Source organism: Scyliorhinus canicula, chromosome 20, assembly GCF_902713615.1.
Source record: "Scyliorhinus canicula chromosome 20, sScyCan1.1, whole genome shotgun sequence".
NCBI lineage: Eukaryota > Metazoa > Chordata > Chondrichthyes > Carcharhiniformes > Scyliorhinidae > Scyliorhinus > Scyliorhinus canicula.
In genome coordinates this window covers 64729045-64751246 of record NC_052165.1, presented here as the reverse complement: position 1 = coordinate 64751246, position 22202 = coordinate 64729045, and the positions used below count along the sequence as shown (strand labels likewise).

General features: G+C 47.8%; 1 protein-coding gene across 2 annotated transcripts in view; it reads right to left on the bottom strand.

Moving 5' to 3' along the window:
- The window catches only part of LOC119954644 (ADP-ribosylation factor-like protein 8B-A), a 101004-nt gene that overhangs the window by 53348 nt on the left and 25454 nt on the right, over nt 1-22202 (bottom strand). For both annotated transcript variants that reach the window (XM_038780002.1, XM_038780003.1), the window contains exons 3-4: nt 12132-12205; nt 11842-11935 (exon numbers count right to left, since the gene is read on the bottom strand). In XM_038780002.1, coding sequence (XP_038635930.1) covers nt 11842-11935; nt 12132-12205 — 168 coding nt within the window. The remainder of the gene's footprint in view (nt 1-11841; nt 11936-12131; nt 12206-22202) is intronic.

The following is a 22202-nucleotide window of genomic DNA, read 5'->3' as shown; positions in this document are numbered from 1 at the left end:
GGCTGCTGAATTTCATTGGGGGGGTCGCTGCAGGTGACGTTGCACAATGTCTTCAAAGCTAGCCCTAAAAAGGCACAGATTCGCACTGCACCATTTGGCATGGCCTTTAGCAGTCTTGACTGACTGACAGGCAACAGCAAGGTAGAGTGACAGTTGGGGGTGCAGATGGAAAAAAGGTTTATGCAAAAGCTCTTTGCCAAGTTGGTGTTGAACTCCTCTAAGCTCCTTGACATTGAGCGTAGGCTTTCTGGCAGTCCTGTCAAATTCACCGAGCATTTGATCTGCCATAGTCATAAGCCTTTTTCTGTAGTAGAATTCATGCATGCTCTCACCCTCGGGAAGCAGGTACCTTTGCAACCCTTGCTGCCCGACTCTGATTGTAGGTCAGCTCCGGTTTCCTCCCACAAGTCCCAGAAGACATGCTGGTAGGTAATTTGGACATTCTGAATTCTCCCTCAGTGTACCCGAACAGGTGCCAGAATGTGGCAACTAGGGGCTTTTCACAGCAACTTCAATGCAGTGTTAATGTAAGCCAATACTTGTGACAATAAAGATTATTATTATTTATTCTCAGTGTATCACCACTTGCAGATCCCACGTCTAAGCTGTCCTGAGAGTAAATTAGTATTTTGTTCTTGGCCACCGTCTCCCTGCTCTTCTAGTTCTTGCTCCCCCTCACCATTGCCTATCCAGGTTGTAATTGTTGGTTATCCGATAGGAGAAAAACAAGGTTGTGTTGAAGGGAAGTGGGGCAAAGAGGTGCATGTTTACATAATCTGCAGCTTGTAAATCAGAAGGGATTGTGGGATGATAGAGCTGTCATGGTTGAATTGTGAGAGAGAGTGAGAGAGAGTGTGAGGGGGGTGTAAGGGAGGTGTGGCTGTGAGGCTTGCATCAAAGCTTAGTGTGTGAGGGTGAGGTGAAGCTATGCATTTCAGATGTGGGTCATGGTTGACAGAGGCCCTTGGTAGGTAGGTGATGTGGGTGCTGTGAATGGAGAAGTGCTGAGGCTTGTGCAGTTTGTGAGATATGGCATTAGAATGTGAATTCACTGACCTTGACCATGGATGCGAGGACAATGAACGTCTTGCACACTGCATCCAGGTCTTCAGAGTTAGACTCCTGACATTGACCACCAAAGCGATCTGCTCCCGGTGCCTTTGCAAAGATTTTCTGCAAAGCCTCCCATCCCTGTGGATGCAGGACCCGTCTCCTCCAGTCCACCCCCATGATGTCATCCCGAGTATCAGAGAAACTTGGAGCATGCTATCAGCCCTTTTGCACCATAAATCAGTGTTCTTCTTTCTCGTCTCCTGCAATCTGTTCCAGTTTCTGGCCAGGCAGAATGCATTTGCCCTTTTAGTGGTAGCAAACCTGCCAAGCCCTCCCACGACAAGTTGTGTTTAACACAAGCGACACAAAATTAGCATGCTAGCTAGTATACAACAAGATGGGAGTCTGGTGATGGTTGGTTAGTTACATTCAATTAGCAACATCACTGTGTGGAGTCTGCACGTTTTCCCCATATGCGCGTGGGTTTCCTCCGGTTTCCTCCCACAGTCCAAAGCCGTGCAGGTCAGGTGGATTGGCCATGCTAAATTGCCCTTAGTGTTGGGTGGGGTTACTGGGTTATGGGGATAAGGTGGAGGTGTGTGGTTGGTGGGGTGCTCTTTCCAAGAGCCGGTGCAGGCTCGATGGGCCAAATGGCCTCCTTCTGCACTGTAAATTCTATGAATCACATTTTAATTTTGTTAAATCTAACCGTTAACACCACCAAAATGTGGACAAATTGTCATTATGCTAAATTGCCCCTTAATTGGAAAAAAAATTGGATACTCTAAATTTTAAAAAAATGAAACAAAAAAAAACCAATACAAATACAAATCCCTTAAAACTACCTTTGTTTTCCTAAATCCTGCAACACTGGTCTTGCAAAGAGCTTGAGAGGCCAAATGGCCCCTCCCTTTGCTGGAGCTGTGCTATTATTCTACAATACTGAGACCTCAAGGATTATTTTGGAGAAAGCAGGTTTTAAATGGATGCTGTATTACAAAGCCACAGCTTTTTGAAAGCCTGGATTTAGCATGTAATTGTGCTCCTAATTGGCAATTACTGCAACTTAAACTTGCCTGTCGGTTTGCACTCACACAGTGATTGGACACAATTTGCAAGCAGCAATATACATGATGTAGAATGTGGCAGCTGACACACAGCGCCACCTTTCAGGATGGTGGAGGTACTAAACCAGTGGGTCTACAGCAGGGGTGGGCAAACTTTTGCGTGCAAGGGCCGCATTCAGAAATTCACAATTCACAAAGGGCCGCATAGTATATTAAGTAAAATAATTACTTCACCCGGTTATGATTCTGGGCGCCTCATATAGAACATAGAACAGTACAGCACAGAACAGGCCTTTCGGCCCTCGACGTTGTGCCAAGCAATGATCACCCTACTCAAGTCAACGTATCCACCCTATACCAGTAAGTAACCCAACAGCCCCCCCACCCATTAACCTTTAAAAAAAAATTAAAAAAAAAAAAATTTTTTTTTAAAAAAAATTTTTTTTTTTTTTTTAATGACTTGGTGGGCCGCAGAAATACCTTTGGCGGGCCGCATGCGGCCCGCGGGCCGTAGTTTGCCCACCCCTGGTCTACAGGTACTCAAGATGTTGCACTGAAGGTCCTTATCAAACCTTCAGCAGCAAGTCAAAAATTAAAAATATAAACTTTTATAAAAACTCAAATAACTCAGCTTCATCCAGCTTACTCACAATTAGCTTGTTTCTGTTGCGCGAAGGCGTTAGGTCAAGTGCTAATTGCACTGTGCAACCTCATAAGTGGCAGCAGGCAATTTAAATGACGATCAGCCCCTTAACGATCCTGCATGCACCCATTCCTACCACATACTGCAACTCCTTGCGCAAAATGACAGGCACCATCTGTTCTTCAGCACAAGACCACATTGGAGGTTCCATTCTCCCAGGTTTACACTTAAATATTTGTTCATTACCACATTGTTGTTTGCAAAACCTTGCTGTGCAGAAATCATTGCTGTGGCCTAAATTACTGGAGGAACTGCACTTCAAATGTACTTCATTGGTTACAGATGCTTTGGAGCATCTTGAAAGTCAGTGCATAGCCACAGGTTCTTTCTTTCTTTAAAGATATCGCTGAACTGTCTGGCTACAATCTTCGTATTAGAATGCACTAACTATGAGAAAACGCAGTGTGTATGAGGCCACCAAACTAGACTAAGAGGTCCCCAGGTGGTGATGACAAATTCCATCTTGATAGGTGAAAGTGAACAAAATAAATCTGGCAATTTGTTGACTAGAACAAGAAGAACACGGAGTACGACACCTGCAAAAGGTAAATCCAACAGTTTCAATAAGTTTCAGGGAGGAGAACTTGCCTAGCTTTGTGTCTGCCCTTCACGTGTCTTCCACACTACATGGCTCACCCTTAATGTCCTCAGAGAATATGTAATAAATCCTGCTTTTGGGGCAGCACGGTAGCGCAGTCAGTAGTGCTGCTGCCTCACGGTGCCGAGGTCCCAGGTTCAATCCCGGCTCTGGGTCACTGTGCGTGTGGAGTTTGCACATTCTCCCCGTGCCCGCGTGGGTTTCGCCCACACAACCCAAAGATGTGCAGAGTAGGCCACACTATATTGCTCTTAATTAGAAAAAATGAATTGAGTACACTAAATTTATTTTTAAAATAAATAAATAAATCCTGCTTTTACAGTATTGCATATATATTAAGACATCCAGAACAAAAGCCCAAAATACCCCAGGATTCATTCTGTAAACATCAAAATCAAGAAACAGGGGCTGGATTCTCTCAGCCCGGGCCGGGCCGGAGAATCCCCGCGACCAGCGGCAATCGCACCACGCCATCGCGACGCCGGCATGCGATTCTCCACAGAGCGGAGAATTGGCGCTGGCGTGGTTGGCGCAGCGCCGGCCGTGGGCCGCTCTATGCTGCCGGCCCATCGATGCTCCGTCGTAAAAAAGCCGAGTCCCATCTGCGCCGTCCACACCTGCTCTCAGCCGCCGGGAACTCGGTGTGGAAGGCTTGGGGGGGCGGCCTGCGATGCGGCCTGGCCTGCGCTCGGGGCCCACCGATCAGCAGGCCGGCCTCTCTGGCTGGGGACCTCCTTTCTTCCGCGCCGGCCCCTGTAGTACTGCACCGTGTTGAAGGAAGCCACTGTGTATGCACAGATCCCGTGGCGCCCAGTTGACGCTCCAGAGCCGTGCTGGCCTCTTGCAGGGGCCAGAATTGCTGATGCTGAGGCCGTGTTGACGCTGCCGAGAAACACGACGGCGTTTCCGATGGCGTCAACACTTAGCCTCAGGATCACAGAATCCCGCCCCAGATGTTTACACTGAATCCAACTCTGTCCTTTTGTTGGACAGCTGACTGAACTCCGAAGACTAGTAACAGTCAAAAAAAGCCAACAGATGTCCAGTTTTTCCAGTAACAGTCTTTTAACGATTTTGGCAATTACAAATAAGGAAGATAGAGGAGACATTTACACATCTCAAACTGGGATGGATCTGAATCCAAGTCCATTGAGATGAATAGATAGTCAGACAACTGTAAAATCCAATTTCTTAAATCAACTTTCCCTAATGAGAGCCCACTATCTATATTGGACAGTTACCAGACAGAGATTGTACTTGGATATCTGAAGCATGTATAAACTGTTTTAATGTAGTTTACTGTGTTAGTGCACAAACTTTGGAAGTTTAAACTATTTTAGTTAACTGATCTATTGTTACACTGCTCTATGAAACAAGGGACCATAATATTCCATCAAATTAACAGTGAGACTGATGGTGCCAATTGTTATTCATGTACAAAGGCTGCAGTAACTTTAGACAAGGGCAGCAGTGCAATTGAATCTGCCATGCACTATTCGGGCTTTATCTTGACAAAAACGGCACCTCACTATTGAAATGTGGAAATTTGCTGTAGTTGCAGGGTAGATACAAACTACAGAAAGTTTATCCATTCGTGTCTATGTATACCTTTAGCAATATGCAGTCAATCTCTCTGGCAGTGAAATTGTTTTACAAGTGCGTTGTTTCATTCCTTCAGGTTGTTCAAGTTTCAAAATTATAAATGCATTTTTTATATTTTCCTTTATCTCGCTTTCTTCATCCAATCTTTTTTTCACTCTCTTTGGGCGCGATCTTCCAGCCTCGTTACGCTCTCGCTCATGCAAAATGAGGCCGGTGAATAGTGGGAAAGATCCGCGCCAGGTGTCAAACAGTTTGTGAGGCAACGGGCCCACTCCTGTAGGTGAAATTGGGATCTCACCGTAGCGTGGCGAGAATCCAAATATCACCACTTAAGCCCCATTTCCACTAAATTAACGAGAGCGCCCCCATACCCAACGGCCTCCCATCATTCAGAAGCCTCCCAGCAAGTGCTCATGCTGGTGCCAATTAGTACTGCATTTTTAAAATGTGAACCTAGCGGAGAGGCTTCTGTGGGGAGCAGAGGTGAGTAGCCATCTTTGCTCACAGATAAAGAGCCTGTTCCTCAGGCTCAGCATCAAGCCGGGACCCAGCCCTCCGACTACTGTCTCGTCTGGAGGTTCCTGCCTCCGCCAGATGTGCATCATGTGGTGCCCACCAAATTGTGCCCCAGAAAACTGTCCACTACATTTCCCACCGAGGTGTGTGCATCTGCACTGGTGGAGGGTGGGGATGACAGCTGTGACGCGACTATAACAGTTGCATCCTCAGTGAAGGGAGAGTTGGGGTGGAGGGAGGGTTGGGCGGGTGTATGCATTGGTGTCTCCTCACTCATGCTGCCCGGTATAGGTCGTTGACCTTCTTCCAACACTGGAGGCCAGTCCCCCTGGTCACACTCTCAGAGCTGACTGCTGCTGCCACTTCTTCCCAAGCAGCACTGGCTGCCTTGTGGCTCACCCTCTGGGACCCTCGGGGGAACAGGACACCCCTCCTGGAGCTGGTCTCCTCGACACCATTGTTCTGAGCTGGCTGGGGTTGGCCGAGCAAGTGCAGCTCAACCTCAATGGCAGGGGGCTGGCGAGTGCGTTCCTGGTAAATCAGCTGCCGAGCCATCATTTGGGGGCGAGACGCCAGTGAGGCCTCATTAATTGGACCAATTAACATTGAATAGTGTCGCCGATCTCGCTGGGCCGAGCGGCGGGAAACTTGAAATGAATAATGAAATGAAATGAAATGAAAAATCGCTTATTGTCAAATGAAGTTACTGTGAAAAGCCCCTCGTCGCCACATTCCGGCGCCTGTTCGGGGAGGCTGGTATGGGAATTGAACCATGCTGCTGGCTTGCCTTGGTTTGCTTTCAAAGCCAGCGGTTTAGCCCTGTGCTAAACCAGCCCTGTGCTATACCAGCCCCAGCAAATCCCGCTCGCTAGCACACTCCGAAATTTTTCCAGAGAATCGTGTCCTTTGTTTCTCTTTCTGCATCTGATTTGCACTGAATTCACCCACTCAAACTTACAATTCTTAGGGCAACATGGTGGCACAGTGGTTAGCATTGCTGCCTCACGGCGCCAAGATCCCAGGTTCGATCCCGCCTCTGGGTCACTGTCCGTGTGGAGTTTGCACATTCTCCCCGTGTTTGCGTGGGTTTCACCCCCACAACCCAAAGATGTGCAGGATAGGTGGATTGGCCTTGCTAAATTGCCCTTTCATTGGAAAAATGAATTGGGTACGCTTTTTTAAAAAAAACTTACACTTCTTTCTCAGTACTTGTACTGTTTAACTTCACAACCCTTCAATCTACGAACCATATATTTGCAGGCACTTTTCATTCAGATTGCAGTTTCCAGGCTCCATCGCTACGACATGGCCAGCTTGTACTTTCAGCAATTCAGCACAGAAAAAAAACAAATTTAAAAACGGAACGTGCAAAGGCCAAAACAACAACAGCGATGCGGAATAAATGCTGACTGGCCAACTACACCCACATCCTGAAATGAATTGTTTTTTTTTTATAAAATGTGCTATTAGATGCCCTTTCACAGCAAATGATGGCCCAATATAATCTTCCTATTGTGCCAACCAAAGTAAGTTATTAGTCCAGTATGAAATGCAGTGGAATCAATGCACAGATGTTCGCAACACCTCATGTCTTAGGGCTTCTGACCGATCATTTCCTCCTTTTTCTTCAGGGTATCAATTTTCTGCTTTCCAAATGCTTTATCTCAGACATTTCAATTTAAAACTGCTCGCTTTTGTTTTTAATTATCTTTCCCCCCCCCCTGTTTACAGGGATTTTTTAAGAGCAGAATACCACCTCAAACTCTGCTGAATGAACAATATTAGCAAAGCACAAAAGGTGTAAGGCAAGACAGTCGTAAAAGAAAAATTCCCATGCTCCTTGCGTGTAGAATTACCACAAAGCATTCATTACTTTCCCTTTTCACTCAACATGACTAGCACCGTAGTAAGTGATCCTTTTTTGATGCATATCATCACTCCTACTAACATGGAAAGAACTATTCTTGATGACTGCACCATAATACACAAGAAAAGAAAAACACTCTTCAGAGACCACGTGAGTTAACAATAACTGTACAAGATGGAGGATATAGGATGAAACTCATTCACTCTTTTCACGAACAGCTGAAAGATATTGTTGAATCTGACTCGCTTACATCAATGGGACAAATTTCATAAAAGCAGCAGAAGGAAATTAAGAAACAGCAGGCACTACTGTCTGAGAGTTGGATTTTGCAACTTCATTTCGTTTGGCCTCAGGGAGTTGTGGCACTCTGCTGATTACTTAACAGGCAGTCCCAAAGTTGAGGCCATGCCCTCGTCCTATTATCTGTTGCCTTGCTTATCAAGTTGAACACAAAACAAACCATCTCTGGTCTACTTAGAATAATGGCGCTAATAGCATTGACTGATGGCATTGGAACTCCTTTCTCTTCATGTACAAAGCCTTTTAGGGACATCCTGAGGTCACAGAAAATACTTCACAAATACAAGTCTTTCTTTCTGTGGTTCTTAACAGAACCATGTACTGCATGGGCTGCATTCATGGCCAGCTCAGCTCAACTGTGAGATGTTAAGAGAGCTAAAATTCAGTGTGATTATCTCACCTTTCTCCAAAAAGAGGCAAGTAAGTAAATACTGTTGGAGGTGATGTTCCTCCAATTGCCATCGAACGTGTCCATCCTAAAACAGAACCATCATATTTTAACATTGTCGTTTTGATCTCTTCCTGTGTGAAAGTGTCTGGCCTCCACTTAGAAAATGCCAACGGGACAACTTCTGAAAGGCAGAGCTCACTATATTGTGAACTGTACGGACAAATCCACATCCCATCATTTTCTGATACAGTGTTACACAAATTCCAAGAGCTGCCCTCAAGCTGATGAGGGCTGTGAAATTTGATTCAAAACAATACACAGTTGGTGGATGTACAGGGTTGAAAACAATTTTAAAAGAATTGTTTAACAAACATGGAATGTGTTAATTTCTAAGCAGTTACGAGGCTGTAGAAAGCTTGGAAATAAGTTTCTCCTAATTGAATTTGTCGGCATTACCCATACAATCTGAACACAGAGGTCCAGATTTTTAATCCCAGGTTGGGTACAGGCAGAGGTGGATTTAAAACATTTGAGGGCCCCACACTCCCACTTTGCAGGGGCCGCACGTCACACCCCACTTCCTGGCGATGAGGTGGCCTGCCCCCAATGACATTGAGTCCTGGTCACACTCTTCAATGACGTCAATACCCTCCTGGCCCACCCACCCTCAGCTCACACAATGCAAGGCACAGGAACCGAAAATCATGCCCTTGTTGTGTAGCCTGATTGCTGCCCAGTCCACTGACTCTCATCCCTGCTGCTTGGCTGGCCTCTGGCTCTGGTCAAGTCACCCTGCTCCTGGGCAGCACGGTGGCAGAGTGGTTAGCATCGCTGCCTACGGCGCTAAGGACCAGGGTTCGAATCCCGGCCCTGGGTCACTGACCGTGTTGAGTTTGCACATTCTCCCCATGTCTGCGTGGGTTTCATCCCCGCAACCCAAAGATGTGCAGGTTAGGTAGATTAGCCATGCTAAATTGCCCCTTAATTGTAAAAAATAATTGGGTACTCTAAATTTATTTTTTTAAAAGTCACCCTGCTCCTGCGAGCCACTCTTCCCCGATTCCCAGAGACACGTCACCGGCACTTGCCTGGCCTCGCACCTCCCCGCTGCTGCTCTGCTCACATCTCAACGTTTGCTCAGATACCCGGGTCTCGAGCCTTGACAACTGCTTGTGTTCCTGGCTGGCTGCCCGGCTGCTGGCTATCTGGCCTGGCCTCTGCACTCCCTCCCCATCGCTGCCCAGTCCAGCTGCTGCCCAGCCCAGCCCTCTCACTCTCTGTTCTGCCTGGCTGGCCTGTGGCTCTGGTCAAGTCACCCCACTCTGAATGGCTGCTGTTCCCTGATTCCCTGAGACATGATGCCGGTGCTTGCCCAGCTCCTTTGCACCTCCTGACTGCTGCTCTGCTAACCTCAGGGCTCTCGCCCGGTGGCCGGGCCTTGTCTCTCAAACCTCAACAACTGAGAGTACTCCTGGCTGGCTGCCCAGCCAGCAGCAGCTATCTGAAAATGAAAAATGAAAATCGCTTATTGTCACGAGTAGGCTTCAATGAAGTTACTGTGAAAAGCCCCTAGTCGCCACATTCCGGCACCTGTCCGGGGAGGCTATTACGGGAATCGAACTGTGCTGCTGTACTGCTTGGTCTGTTTTCAAAGCCAGCGATTTAGCCCAGTTTGCTAAACAGCCCCTTCTGACCTGGCAGACTCAGTTTTGGTTGGTTGCCTCTCACCCTCCTCAGCTCTGGCCTGGAGGTCGAGAGTCACCCTGCTTCCCTTCAATGGCCATTGGCCAGCACCCCCTCCTCGCCTCGCTGAAGGCTCCATGGCAGAGGCAGAATTAAAATTTGGGGGAACACAGAGTCACATGGGGCTCCGCTATTGGCCGGGGCCTCGTGTTTCATCATCGGTCCACCTCTGGGTGCGGGAGAATTCCTGGCTCTGCAAACCTGCCTGGAAAATGGCTGTACGCAGGTCAGACGTCGTTCTGGGGATGAGGGGGTTGAAGGTTGAACTGAAGTCAGGCCCGCAGCACAACAAATACAAAGCTACTGGGTGTGGAGGTGGCGAGCTGGATGGAAGGCCAACGTCTAGGCTATGGAACATTTTAAACAAGTTATTTTGAAAAAGATTAAAACACAAAACAACCCTCCTGCCCTTGCCCCAACCGCCCCCACTTCACCTCCACCGCCCCCCCCCCCCCCCCCCCCCCCGGGCCAGCCTCCACACTCCCCATCCATTGGAACCTTTATTGCATCATGCCTTCCACCCATCACCCGTGGCCTCTGATACTCCATTTGCCCCTCCATATCCCCATGGCCCTTCACAGCTCTATGCCAACGTAGACAAACCCACCATACCCCCACGACGCTTTGCCCTTACGCCCTCCATGCCAACCTATCTAGTATCCTTTGGCAGGCTGACAATTCTTTGATAGTTCTTTGACATTTTCCAAAGAGTTCATGCACTTTTTACACACAATCATGATTACATTTAACAATCCTGTGATAGTATGACTAGAGGTATTACCGTAACTAGCAATGCCGAGATACCATTGGTGGAGAAGGCTCGCTGCTCATTGGCCCAATGGTATGTAACACTAGTCACCCATTGGCTAGAGCTGTAAGGTAGCTCCGCCCTGTAAGGCGGGGTATCAGAGCCCGTGTGTTCCCCACAGCTTCCTTTCTGTACCCGAGCTGCTGGGAAACATCTTGTCTATTAAAGCCTTCAGTTCGGACAACTTCGCTTCTGTGGTCAGTTGATAATGCATCAATTTAATAGACAAGTTTTAACGGATGGAGCTCCGCATCAAGCCGGAGAGTCTACAACTCAGCCCCCGCGCCGCTAACGCAGCAGCAACCTTTAAGCACTGGTTAACATGTTTCAACGGCTACCTCGACACGGCAGAAAGCACACCCACGAGGGAGCAGAAACTACAGATCTTGCACTAGAGAGTGGCCCCGGACATCTACACGCTCATCGAGGACGCTACAGATTATAATTCCGCAATGGAACTACCCAAAGGACATTATATCCGCCCAGTAAACCAAGTCTTCGCCCGGCACCTACTGGCAACAAGACGGCAGAACCCTGCTGAGTCACTAGATGAATTCTATCGTTGCTCCTCGTGCTAGGGAGAAACTGCAGCTGCCCACAAGTTTCGGCTAACGAACATACTGAACTATTGATCCGGGACGCTTTTGTTGCGGGTATGCAGTCCCCGCAAATCCGCCAGAGACTGCTCGGAAAAGACACTCTGGGCCTCAAGGAGGCACAGGCCCTCGCCGATTCACTGGACGTGGCCTCCCGGAATGCCCGCGCGTACGCCCCCGACCGCATCAAATCCCAAAAGGTTCCTTACCTCTCCTAAAAGTGTACCGGGACCACATCTGAAAGGGTATCTTACCTCTCCAAAGAGGCACCCTGGCTACCCAAACAAATTCACTGAATTCAGACGTCCTCTTCCATGATCTAATCTGTACACTCTAGGTTTCACACTCCTGGCCTACCGAAATCCCACTTTAGTGGAGGTGACTGATGATTTAAATGGCCAGCCGCCTGTGTAAACAGAGCATGTTCAAACACAGGCCCAACTCCACTCTCAGCCTCGCAAAAATAGGAAGTGCTGTGTTTTTGGTGGTGGAGCTTAGAATTTCTGGCCATTTCTGGGATTTCGTGAAGACAGAGAGGCTCTCTGTCACAGTGCAAATCCGTGCCAAGGTTTTTTTTAAAAAAAAAGTTAGACTTACTGGAATTCCTTGCAACTGTGGTTTATCTAATAAGTTGTGAAGTTCATTCTTTGAAGCTTCGATCTTTTCAAAGTCTGCTGCATCCACCATGTAGCTAAGAACAAGTCAAAGACAGGGTAAATTATATGCAAGTGCGCTCATTGGAAAGAGGCTCAGTTGAATTGCAAAACAAGCTCAAGGTGATTGTTGGGGAGGGAGCGGTGGGGAAGCAGGGTGGAGGGGCAGCAGAAGAGCATGACACAAAACATTAAACAAACAGAAAGATCGCATTTTAAAATTTCAAAACTTACACAATAGCATTGACCCCTCTGCAGTAACGTTCCCACATACTTCGGAACCTTGGCTGACCACCAATATCCCAAATCTGCATGGACAAAAACGCACACATGCAGCACTTTATTAAACACAAAATACAAATGGCATTTGTAACTTTGACAGTAAAGCATACTGCGACTTTGGGGAAAGTACGTTCCGGCACGCAATAGGTTTAGTCAAGTTTATATTAGGTCACAGTTGGTAGTGCCACAGCTAAATTATCTCAGTTAAGATTGGCATGATTCACAGTATTCTACATCAGGCATTAAACACAGGGAGCAGCAAAGATAGAAGTCAGGCCACCAAAAGGTTTGGAAAGATGAAAAAAAAAACAGAAAGCTTGAGGCAGACAATTCAAAAGACAACTGTACGAAAAGGGTTCATCAGACTGTTTTATTGGCTTCGGCATACTTCTCAACACAGCGATACAAACCTTTTTTAAAAAAATTTCCGCAGTGTGCACACTCTTTCAGAATAGTTTCTGCACCAACTCTTTGAATAAGACTTTGCCCTATTCCTCTGTCTCTTCACTGCACCCTTTTAATTTTTAAAAGAGCACACCAAGCCCTAACAATTCTTTTTTTAAATATAAATTTAGAGTACCCAATTCATTTAACTTCCAATTAAGGGGCAATTTAGTGTGGCCATTCCACCTACCCCTCACATCTTTGGGTTGTGGGGGAGAGACCCACGCAGACACGGGAGAACGTACAAACGCCACATGAGCAGTGACCCAGGTACAAACGGGTCCTCAGTGCCGTGAGGCAGCAGTGCGAATCACTGTGCCATCGTGCCGCCACATGCCCTAACAATTCTGTAGACACAAAAATTCTCCTGAAAATACTTTTTATGTTGTAAAAATCTTAAAACGTGTGCCCTTTCATTATCTTCCCTGTTCTGGTAAAAGAGATTGCTCTTCCTGGATCTTTCAGTGCTAAAGCCTCTCATACCCTGTGCATGTTCATAAAAACCATAAAATCATAAAAGTTTATTGCACGGAAGAAGGCCACTCAGCCCATCATGTCCACACATGCCAACAAGAAGCCCTCTAGCCTATTCCCACTTCATGTGCATATCAAGTACTTTTTAAACTGTTGAAAGTTTCTGCCTCTACCACCCTTTTGTTTATGAACCCTTGAACAAAGGAGAAAATGTCTTCCTACCTATTCTATCCAGACCGCTCATGATTTTATGCACTTCAGTTAGCCTCCTCGGTTCTGAGTTAAACTACCCGAGCCAATCCAGTCTTTTCTTCGAACTAATATTCCCCAAAATGCTTGTAAATTTCTGCTTTACCCTCATTCATACAATTTACATCTTTCCTATATCGCAATGACCTGAACTGCAAATTTAACTCCAGTAATCTAATTGGTGCTTCATACAGTTCAAATGTAAAAGTTGGCAAATATCCTTCGGGCGAGATTCTCCGTTCGCTGACCCCGAAATCGGCACTCGCGATCGGGTGGAGAATAGCTCCCGACCGCAAAATCGAGGTAGGCGCCGGTTTGACGCCAAATCGCGATGTACCGCCTCCTCAAATACGGCATCAATGCGATGCACACGTAGCTGCAACACCCGTTCGCATATTATCAGTGGGCCCAGCTGTGATTCTCCACCTCCGATGGGCCGAATTCCTGACGGCACGTTCCACGTGTGCTCTCACAAATCGTTAATCTGGCAAGAGAGAGCGAGAGAGGGGCAACAAACAGTGACCAGTACCGCCATACTTCGCCAACAGCCATGCCACTGCCCCGGGAGGGGAGCTTCTACCAGAGCTGGGGGGTATAGTGTGGGGTGGCCAGGAGGTGGGCTGTGGGGTCGGGATGGATGGGTACACAACACCATTACCGCAGCTGGAAAGGCAGCCACGCGGCTGCACATGCCGCTGACAGCCTGCTTCAAACCTGGTGCCCTGGGTCATATAGCTGGCCCACAGGGGCAACCCTCTGTGTGCACTCTGGCCATAGCCGATTCATCAGCTGTATCGCCGCTCCAGCAAAGCCTATCCCTGGGGACAAACTCCAAGGTAGCTCTAATCCTCTATACATCTCAGTATCCTAACATCTACTGTGTATTCTCTTGCTTTGGTAGCCTTCCCTGAATGTATAACCTCACACCTCTCCAAACTGAACCCCATTCGTCACTGTTCCACCCCACCTCATTAGTCCATTAATATCTTACTACACACCAATTTTTATATCAGCTGCAAACAGGGGCTAGTTTAGCACACTGGGCTAAATCGTTGGCTTTTAAAGCAGACCAAGGCAGGCCAGCAGCACGGTTCAATTCCCGTACCAGCCTTCCCGAACAGGCGCCGGAATGTGGCGACTAGGGGCTTTTCACAGTAACTTCATTAAAGCCTACTCATGACAATAAGCGATTTTCATTTCAACTTCTTAATCATACCCCCTGCATTCACAGTCAAGTAATTGATAGGTACCATAAAAAGTAAGGAATGGAGTATGCAGTCCTGTAGAATCTCACTAGTAACAGCCTTCCAGTTACAACAATCCCTATAGACTACCTTTTGCTCCCTGTCTCGGGGCTAATATTAGATCCAATTTGTCACTTTGTCTTAAATCCCATGGGTTTTTATTTTCGTGAGCAGCCCACTGACGCGCGATCAATGAACACATAAACGAAGGAGTATTCCGAATCGAAAGCTTTAATCTACAAGAAGTGTGCCCAGCAGCAGGAGTACAGAAATTACCTAGCTGCTGGGAAAACACGGGTTCTTACACTCAGCCTCGTAGGCGGAGCTACCTTCCTCCCGACCAATGAGAAGACAACACTTGGGCCAATGGGCAGCGAGCCTTCTACACCAATAGCAGCTCACACTATCAGGTACCCTAATACCCCTAGTCATTACCACACCCACCAAATGGGACCTTGTCAAAAACATAGCTAAAGTCCACATTGACTACATCAAATGCACGAGCCTCATCAGCCCTCCTTGTTACTTCCTCAAAAAATTCAATTATTGTAGTCAGACATGACCTTCTCTTAACAAATCTATGCTGGGTGGCGTTGATTGATGTGTCTTTCTAAATGAATTTATATCCGGTCCCTCAGATATTTTTCCCAATAACGTTCCTCCCACGGGGGTTAGGTTGGTTGGCCTGTAATTATTCAATCTATCCCATTCTCTCTGTTTAAACAATCACATAATGCTCGCCATCCTCCAGTCCACTCCACTGGCACCATGCCTGTAACCAGAGAGGATTATAAAATGATAGTCAGCGCCGTTGTTATTTCTTCTCTTGCTTCCCTCAACCCGACATTGAGAGATAAAGAGAAAGAAAGAGAAAGAGCGACAGAGAAAGTGAGAGTGAGAGAGAAAGCAAGAGTGAGAGCGTGAGAGAGAAGAAAAAAAAGTGACCATGCCTGGGGATTTATTCATTTTCATAGATATTGGCCGGGATTCCTAAATCCTGCAGCCAAGTTCTGACGCCGGTGTGAAAGGTGGTGAGAACCACTCCGGCGTCAACGGTCCTCGATTGTCAGGTATTCACTCCTTCCTAGGGGGCTAGGTCGGCGCCGGAGTGGTCCCCGCTGCACGGCTAGTGCCAAATCGTGCATGCGCACTATGGCTGGCGTTATTCTGCACGTGCGCGTTGGTTCCCGTCTCCGCACCGGCCCCCGGGCAATATGGCGGAGCCCTACAGGGGCCCGGCGTGGAGGAACATAGGCCCCCACGGAACCAGCCCGCCCGCCAATTGCGGGCCAGGCCACCGTGGAGGCCCCCCTGGGGTCGGATCCCCCCGCCCCACCACCAGGACGGCCCCCGCAGACAGAACTTCCAGGTCCTGTCGTATGGGACCATAGGTGACCCACGCTGGCGGGACTCGGCCGAACTCGACCGGCACTCGCCCATGGAGATCCAGAGAATCGCCGGGGGCCGCTTTCAACACCTCCCGACCAGCGTGGCGGCGATCCCGCGCGTGCCCAAGAATCGGCGCCCGAGAATCAGCAAGCCGGTGTCAGGACGGCGTGGCGTGATTCTCGCGCCCACCCAGGGATCCTCCGACCCAGCGCGGGTCGGAGAACCCCGGCCATTAAATCTCTTACTACTTCCTCTCTCATTATGTTCATTTCATCTAATATTTTACACTCCTCTCTGCAAAATATGTATCATTTGTAATGCATTTGTTCAAAACTATAACTCCTACATCCTCTGCCTCCACACCAACATTAGGCGCGATTCTCTGAGCCCCACGCCGGGATGGAGAATCGCTGCAACCGCGCCACGCCACCCCGACTCTTTCATTTGCGCCGGCGCATTTGGCGCGGCGCCAGTCACGGGCCACTGCACAAGGCTGGGCCCCCGATTCTCTGGCCCGGATGGGCCGAGTGGCCGCACGGAAATGGCAGAGTCCTGCCGGCGCCGTTCACCCCTGGTCACTGCCGGCGGGAACTCTGCGCGAAAGGTCGGGGGCCGGCCTGTGGGGCGGCGAAAAGAGCTCCTTCACCGGAGGGGGCCTCCGATGGGGTCTGGCCCGCAATCGGGGCTCACCGATCGGCGGGCCAGCCTCTTCCCCCCTCCCCTCAGGCCTACTTTCTTCCGCTTCCAGCCCCAGAACTCCCGCGCCATGTTCCGTTGGGGCCAGAGCGTTGAAGAAGTCCCCTGCGCATGCGCGGGTTGGCGCGGCCCAACTCCGCATGCGCGGGTTGGTGCAATGGAGACTGGAGCGGCGTGAACCACTCCAGCGCCGTGCTGGCCCCCTGTGGGGGACAGAATTGGTCGTCCTCGTGCCCGTTTCACGCTGTCGTGAAACGCGACGGCGTTCACAACGGCGCGAATACTCAGTCTCCATTTTGGAGAATCGCCCCCATTATTCTTTTTTTTAATAAATTTAGAGTACCCAATTCATTTTGTGCAATTAAGGAGCAATTTAGTGTGGCCAATCCACCTACCCTACACATCTTTGGGTTGTGGGGACGAAAGCCACGCATACACAGAGAGAATGTGCAAACTCCACATGGATAGTGACCCAGAGCTGGGATCGAACCTGGGACCATGGTGCGTTGAGACAGCAGTGCTAACCACTGCGCCACCGTGTTGCCCCCACACACATTGGGTGCAATTCTCCGCCTCCCCACGCCGGGTGGGAGAATCACGGGGGTGCCGGGCGATTCCCGCCACGCCGCCCTCGCACCCGCATGCGATTCTCCCAACCCTCCCAAAACGGCGTGCCGCGTTTTACGACAGGCCGCTCGGAGAATCGCCGCTCGCCGTTTCTAACGGGCGAGTGGCAATTCTCCGGCCCGGATGGGCCGAGCGGCCTGCCTAACCTGACGGCTTCACGTCGGCACCAACCACTCCTGGTCGCTGCCGGCGTGAGCAGCGCGCAAACGCTGCATGGGCGGCCTGTGGGGGGGGGGGGGGCAGGGGGCGCTCAGTAGGGATCTGGCCCGCGTTCGGTGCCCACCAATCGGCGGGCCGGCGTCTCTAAAGGACGCCCTCTTTTCCTCCTCCGCAAGATCAATCCACCATGTCTTGCGGGCCGCCCCCGGGGAGGACAGCAACCGCGCATCATGCGCGGATAACGTCATTTACACGGCGCCGCTTTCACGCGACGCCAAGGCTTGGCACGCGTAAATGACGCGGCGCCACTCCTAGCCCCCCGGGGGTGGGAGAATAGGGGCGAGGAGTGGCCTCCGACGCCGGACTGAAACACTCCGGTTTTGCTCCGGCGTCGGCACTTAGTGTCCTGTTGGGAGAATCCCGTCCATGATTCTTATAGTTCCTAATAGGGTCTATCTTTCTTTAGTTAGCTTCTTGCCCTTTATATATTTATCAAAAAATACCTTTGGATTTTCCTTGATTTTACTTGCCAAGATTCTTTCAGCCCCTCTTTACTTTTCTGATTTTTCTCACCCCTAAACTTTTCATACTCCTCTGGATTATCTGTAGCATTATTCCCTTGGCCTGTAATAAAGTTGGCATGTCATAAAGTTGCCTTTTCTTTCCTCCCAAACCCTTGACATCCCGGGGGCTCTAGCTTTGTTAGTCCCACCCATTTTCTTGACGGTATCACACTTTTTCTGAACCCTCACTATCTCATCCTGGAACACCTCTCACTGATCTTGCACGATTTACCTTCCAAAGTGTACTAAGATGGTAATAGGAGGCCTTGTGGTGCAGTGGGTAGTGTCCCTGTCTCCGAGCCAGAAGTTTTGGGTTCAGGTCCCACCCTGGGACTTGATGGCCATGGTTTATAACGCGACCAACAGGTTGATTATCAACCTGCAAAATATTTCCAACACATGCCAATGGCAGGTGATAAGAATGGAAAAGACTCCTGGTCATCCATGCTTGATGCGGACTGATGCTCCTCAAGCCTCTGGTGACAGACTAGAGACCTGCTCCAAGAACAATTAGCTGTGGAAACAGTTGAAAGTCTGCCTTGTGCCACGAGGTGTGGGAAAAGAAACAAGCAATTAAGTTGGTAACCATTTCATTTTTCAATTAAGTCTGAACCTTACAACTACAACAGTGAATGAGAGATGTACTATTGCATATTGGTTCCCAAGTTTCAGGCAACTGTAATCTATTGGGTGCAGGGATAACAGTCACACAAAAGAAAAATAATCTTAATAATCTGTTACTAATTAAGCGGTCTACAGAATTGGGTGTTCGGGTGTGTGTGTGGTGCAATGGGGAGAGAGTGGCAGTGGGAGGTGGCAGGGGCACAGAATAGTGCAGAATCAAAGACGGATTTACAATTAAAAATTTCACTCCTTGAAATCGCAATTGAAAGTAGTAAGACATTGCTCATAATGATAAAAATTATATTATACTGATGGTGTTAGCCCACTTTAGTAAGGAAGTCACCTTATTCACTGAAGAAATTGATATGTTACAGGTCCAATTAGACATTTATGAGTTGTATTTAAATTTTATCATGTAATTTAGAGATGTGCAAAACCTTGAACAAGAATAAGAGATAAGATGGTTGAGAAAGTGGAAAGCAAGATTTATATCCATTTATATCCATGTCAATCAATAGCGATATTATAAAATTACCCATTCATCTCTACTTTACAGCTTTAATATACCTGCGCCACTTGGCTCCAAAAAATGTAATGTTCTAAAATGGTTCACTATCTATTTGATCTCATCAAGTTCCATCCAAAGTCTACTTTTTATTAGCCAGAGTTTCGCATTGCCAATGTCATTAACCTCTTTCGTAACCTGCATAACGTGAAGAGCAGAGGACCCAAAACACAGGGAAGGAATGACATTCACTGCAACCCTCCCAGAACCCGATCCATTTGGCGCTGCAGCCTCCTTTCTGTTTCCAAGCTAAGTTTCAAACCAGCTAAATAAATGCAGCTCATTTGGCCTGCCTTAAGCTTTAAAAAGCTGCACATTTGGATTTCAGAAAGTAAGGCCGAAAGTTCTAATTATAATAGATAACCTTAATCCACTAATTTAGTTATGTCCACAAGAAATTCCGGTGGATATACAAAGCAAAACCTTAAAATTAAAACTATGTGATCATCTTTAATGACTTCTGTGCTTTTTTAGATTAACACTGATAGGATTCTGAAAATAGTACAGTACTTACTTGTCTCACTATAAATGATCTCCTGGTTCTTTAATGCGGTTTGATTCAATTTCACAGTCACAAGTTTACACATTTCTGTCTTTCATGGTACAATCCTCAGTTGTGGCAGTTTTAACATAATGTAGTCCTCTCGTTACAGTTACAAGTTGATTTTAATCTTTCGAACTCCAATTTATTCATCTGCAATCAGGCTACAGGGGCAGCTACCAAGCAAACTAGGTAATAAGACCACTGTAAAAGAGCAACACGGTGGCACAGTGGGTAGCACTGTTGCCTCACGGCACCAAGGTCCCTGGTTCGGTCCCGGCTCTGGGTCACTGTCCACGTGGAGTTTTCACATTCTCCCCATGTTTGTATGCTTTTGCCCCTACAACCCAAAGATGTGCAGGTTAGGTGGATTGGCCACGCTAAATTGCCCCTTAATTGAAAAAAATGAATTTGGCACTCTAATTTTTTTTTAAATAAGACCACTGTGAACGAATAAGGTCCATCCCCAGAAGCCCTGACACTTACCACACTCCGGCTCCCTGTACTTAGTCCCATGCAAGACATTGTAGTGCCTTAATGGGCTGCAGAGCTGTCAGCCAACCTTATTGGCCAACAGCTCTCAAAGACAGGGAGTTGCTGGGATGCGTTCTCTGCCAACTCTCCAGATGGCAGGTGCTCATGCCCCTACAGTCCCAAAAATGCAGGGCCAAGAAAAACTAAGGTCCTCTTACAACCAAATTGAGGTGCATGTAGCAGAGATTTGAATGATCACCGTTATACATCGGCTGGAAGATGGGAAGACAGTCAAGAGATCATTGGAATGGTTAAGTCTAGATGTAACAAAAAGTTATGGAGGAGGTTTTCTGCAGCAGACGAACTGCAAGATTATCTGCATTGGGCATCGATACAAAGGTGGAGCAGAATGGTGGCTCAGTGGTAAGCACTGCTGCCTCATGACGCTGAGGACCCGGGTTCGATCCCAGCCCCGGGAGACTGTCCGTGCGGAGTTTGCACATTCTCTCCTGTGTGCATGGGTCTCACGCCCACAACCCAAAAAGATGTGCAGGGTAGGTGAATTAGTCATGTTAAATTGGCATTCATTGGGGGAAAAAAATGGAATATTCTAAATTTTAAAAAAGGAGATGGCTTTGTACTGCTGACCCAGTTCTCATCACTGTTTCCTGTTTATTCATTGCTGAGCTAATGTTAAATCCTGCTACCAACCTGGTTGTCAGTAGATAGTAAATGCCTCGGACACTCTGACAGATTGCAAAGTAGGATTGATGGCTTCTAATATTGCACTGGCTGCTGTTTATTTGACTAATTATAGGCTTGAATAAAGTAAAAAATGTTATGCACTCAGAGGGAGAATTCTTCAATTCAAATATTGCTCCTTTTTATTTTAAAATGACCATGGTAAAGCTCACTATTTTCTACACCTCATGCATTGTCCTTAAATATGTATTATATATAAGAAACTAGTATTACCCATTTTCTTAGCAGACTGTATGCAGCTCATCTGGTACAAGTGTCCTACAGGTATCTAGTTCGCTAATAGTCCTATTATTTCTACCCAACTGAGATCAATTCATATCTAAAAGATGGTTTTACACCCTCTCAGTTACTGACCAATCTTTCTTTCTACTTATCCTATTATCTTTATTGAATGTTTCTTGAACAATTTTTTTGGATATCATAGAATCATAGAATCCCTACAGCGCAGAAGGAGGGCATTCGGTTCATCAAGTCTACACCGACCCTCTGAAAGAAAACTCACCCTATCCCAACAACCCCTTAACCTAACCTACACACCCCCAGACAAGGGGCAACGGTCATGTCCAATCCACCCAACCTGTACATCTTTGGGCTGTGGGAGGAAGGTGGAGACACGAGGAGAACATACAAACTCCACACATACAGTCACCCGGAGGCCGGAATTGAACACGGGACCCTGGCGCATTGGGGCAGCAGTACCAACCACTGTGCCACCCCTCATGAAAATATCATTTTCAGTTATCAATAACTGAACTTCAGGCGGCAGGGTGGCGCAGTAGTTAGCACTGCTGCCTCACGGCACTGAGGACCCGGTAGGGTCCCGGCTCCAAGTCACTGTCCGTGTGGAGTTTGCACATTCTCTCCGTGTCTGCGTGGGTCTCACCCACAAACCAAAGATGTGGAAGGTGAATGGATTGGCCATGCTAAATTGCCCCTTAATTGGAAAAAAATAATTGGTTACTCTAAAAAAAAAACGTTTAAATCAATAACGTCTGTGTGTCAGTTTTCGGGCCCTTGCACCTGAATCAGTGGCCAAGTCACATTTTACGAACTGCCTCGGGTACTTTATTCAAATTCCCTAGAGGCAGGCTTTCCCCTTCTGGTTGATTGAACTGGCGCTTCTATGGGCTACTGCTGCCATCTTGTACCAGTGCCTAAATTATACATTTCTTTTTGAAGCCTGACATTAAATATGGAGAAAGCTTAGTGGAG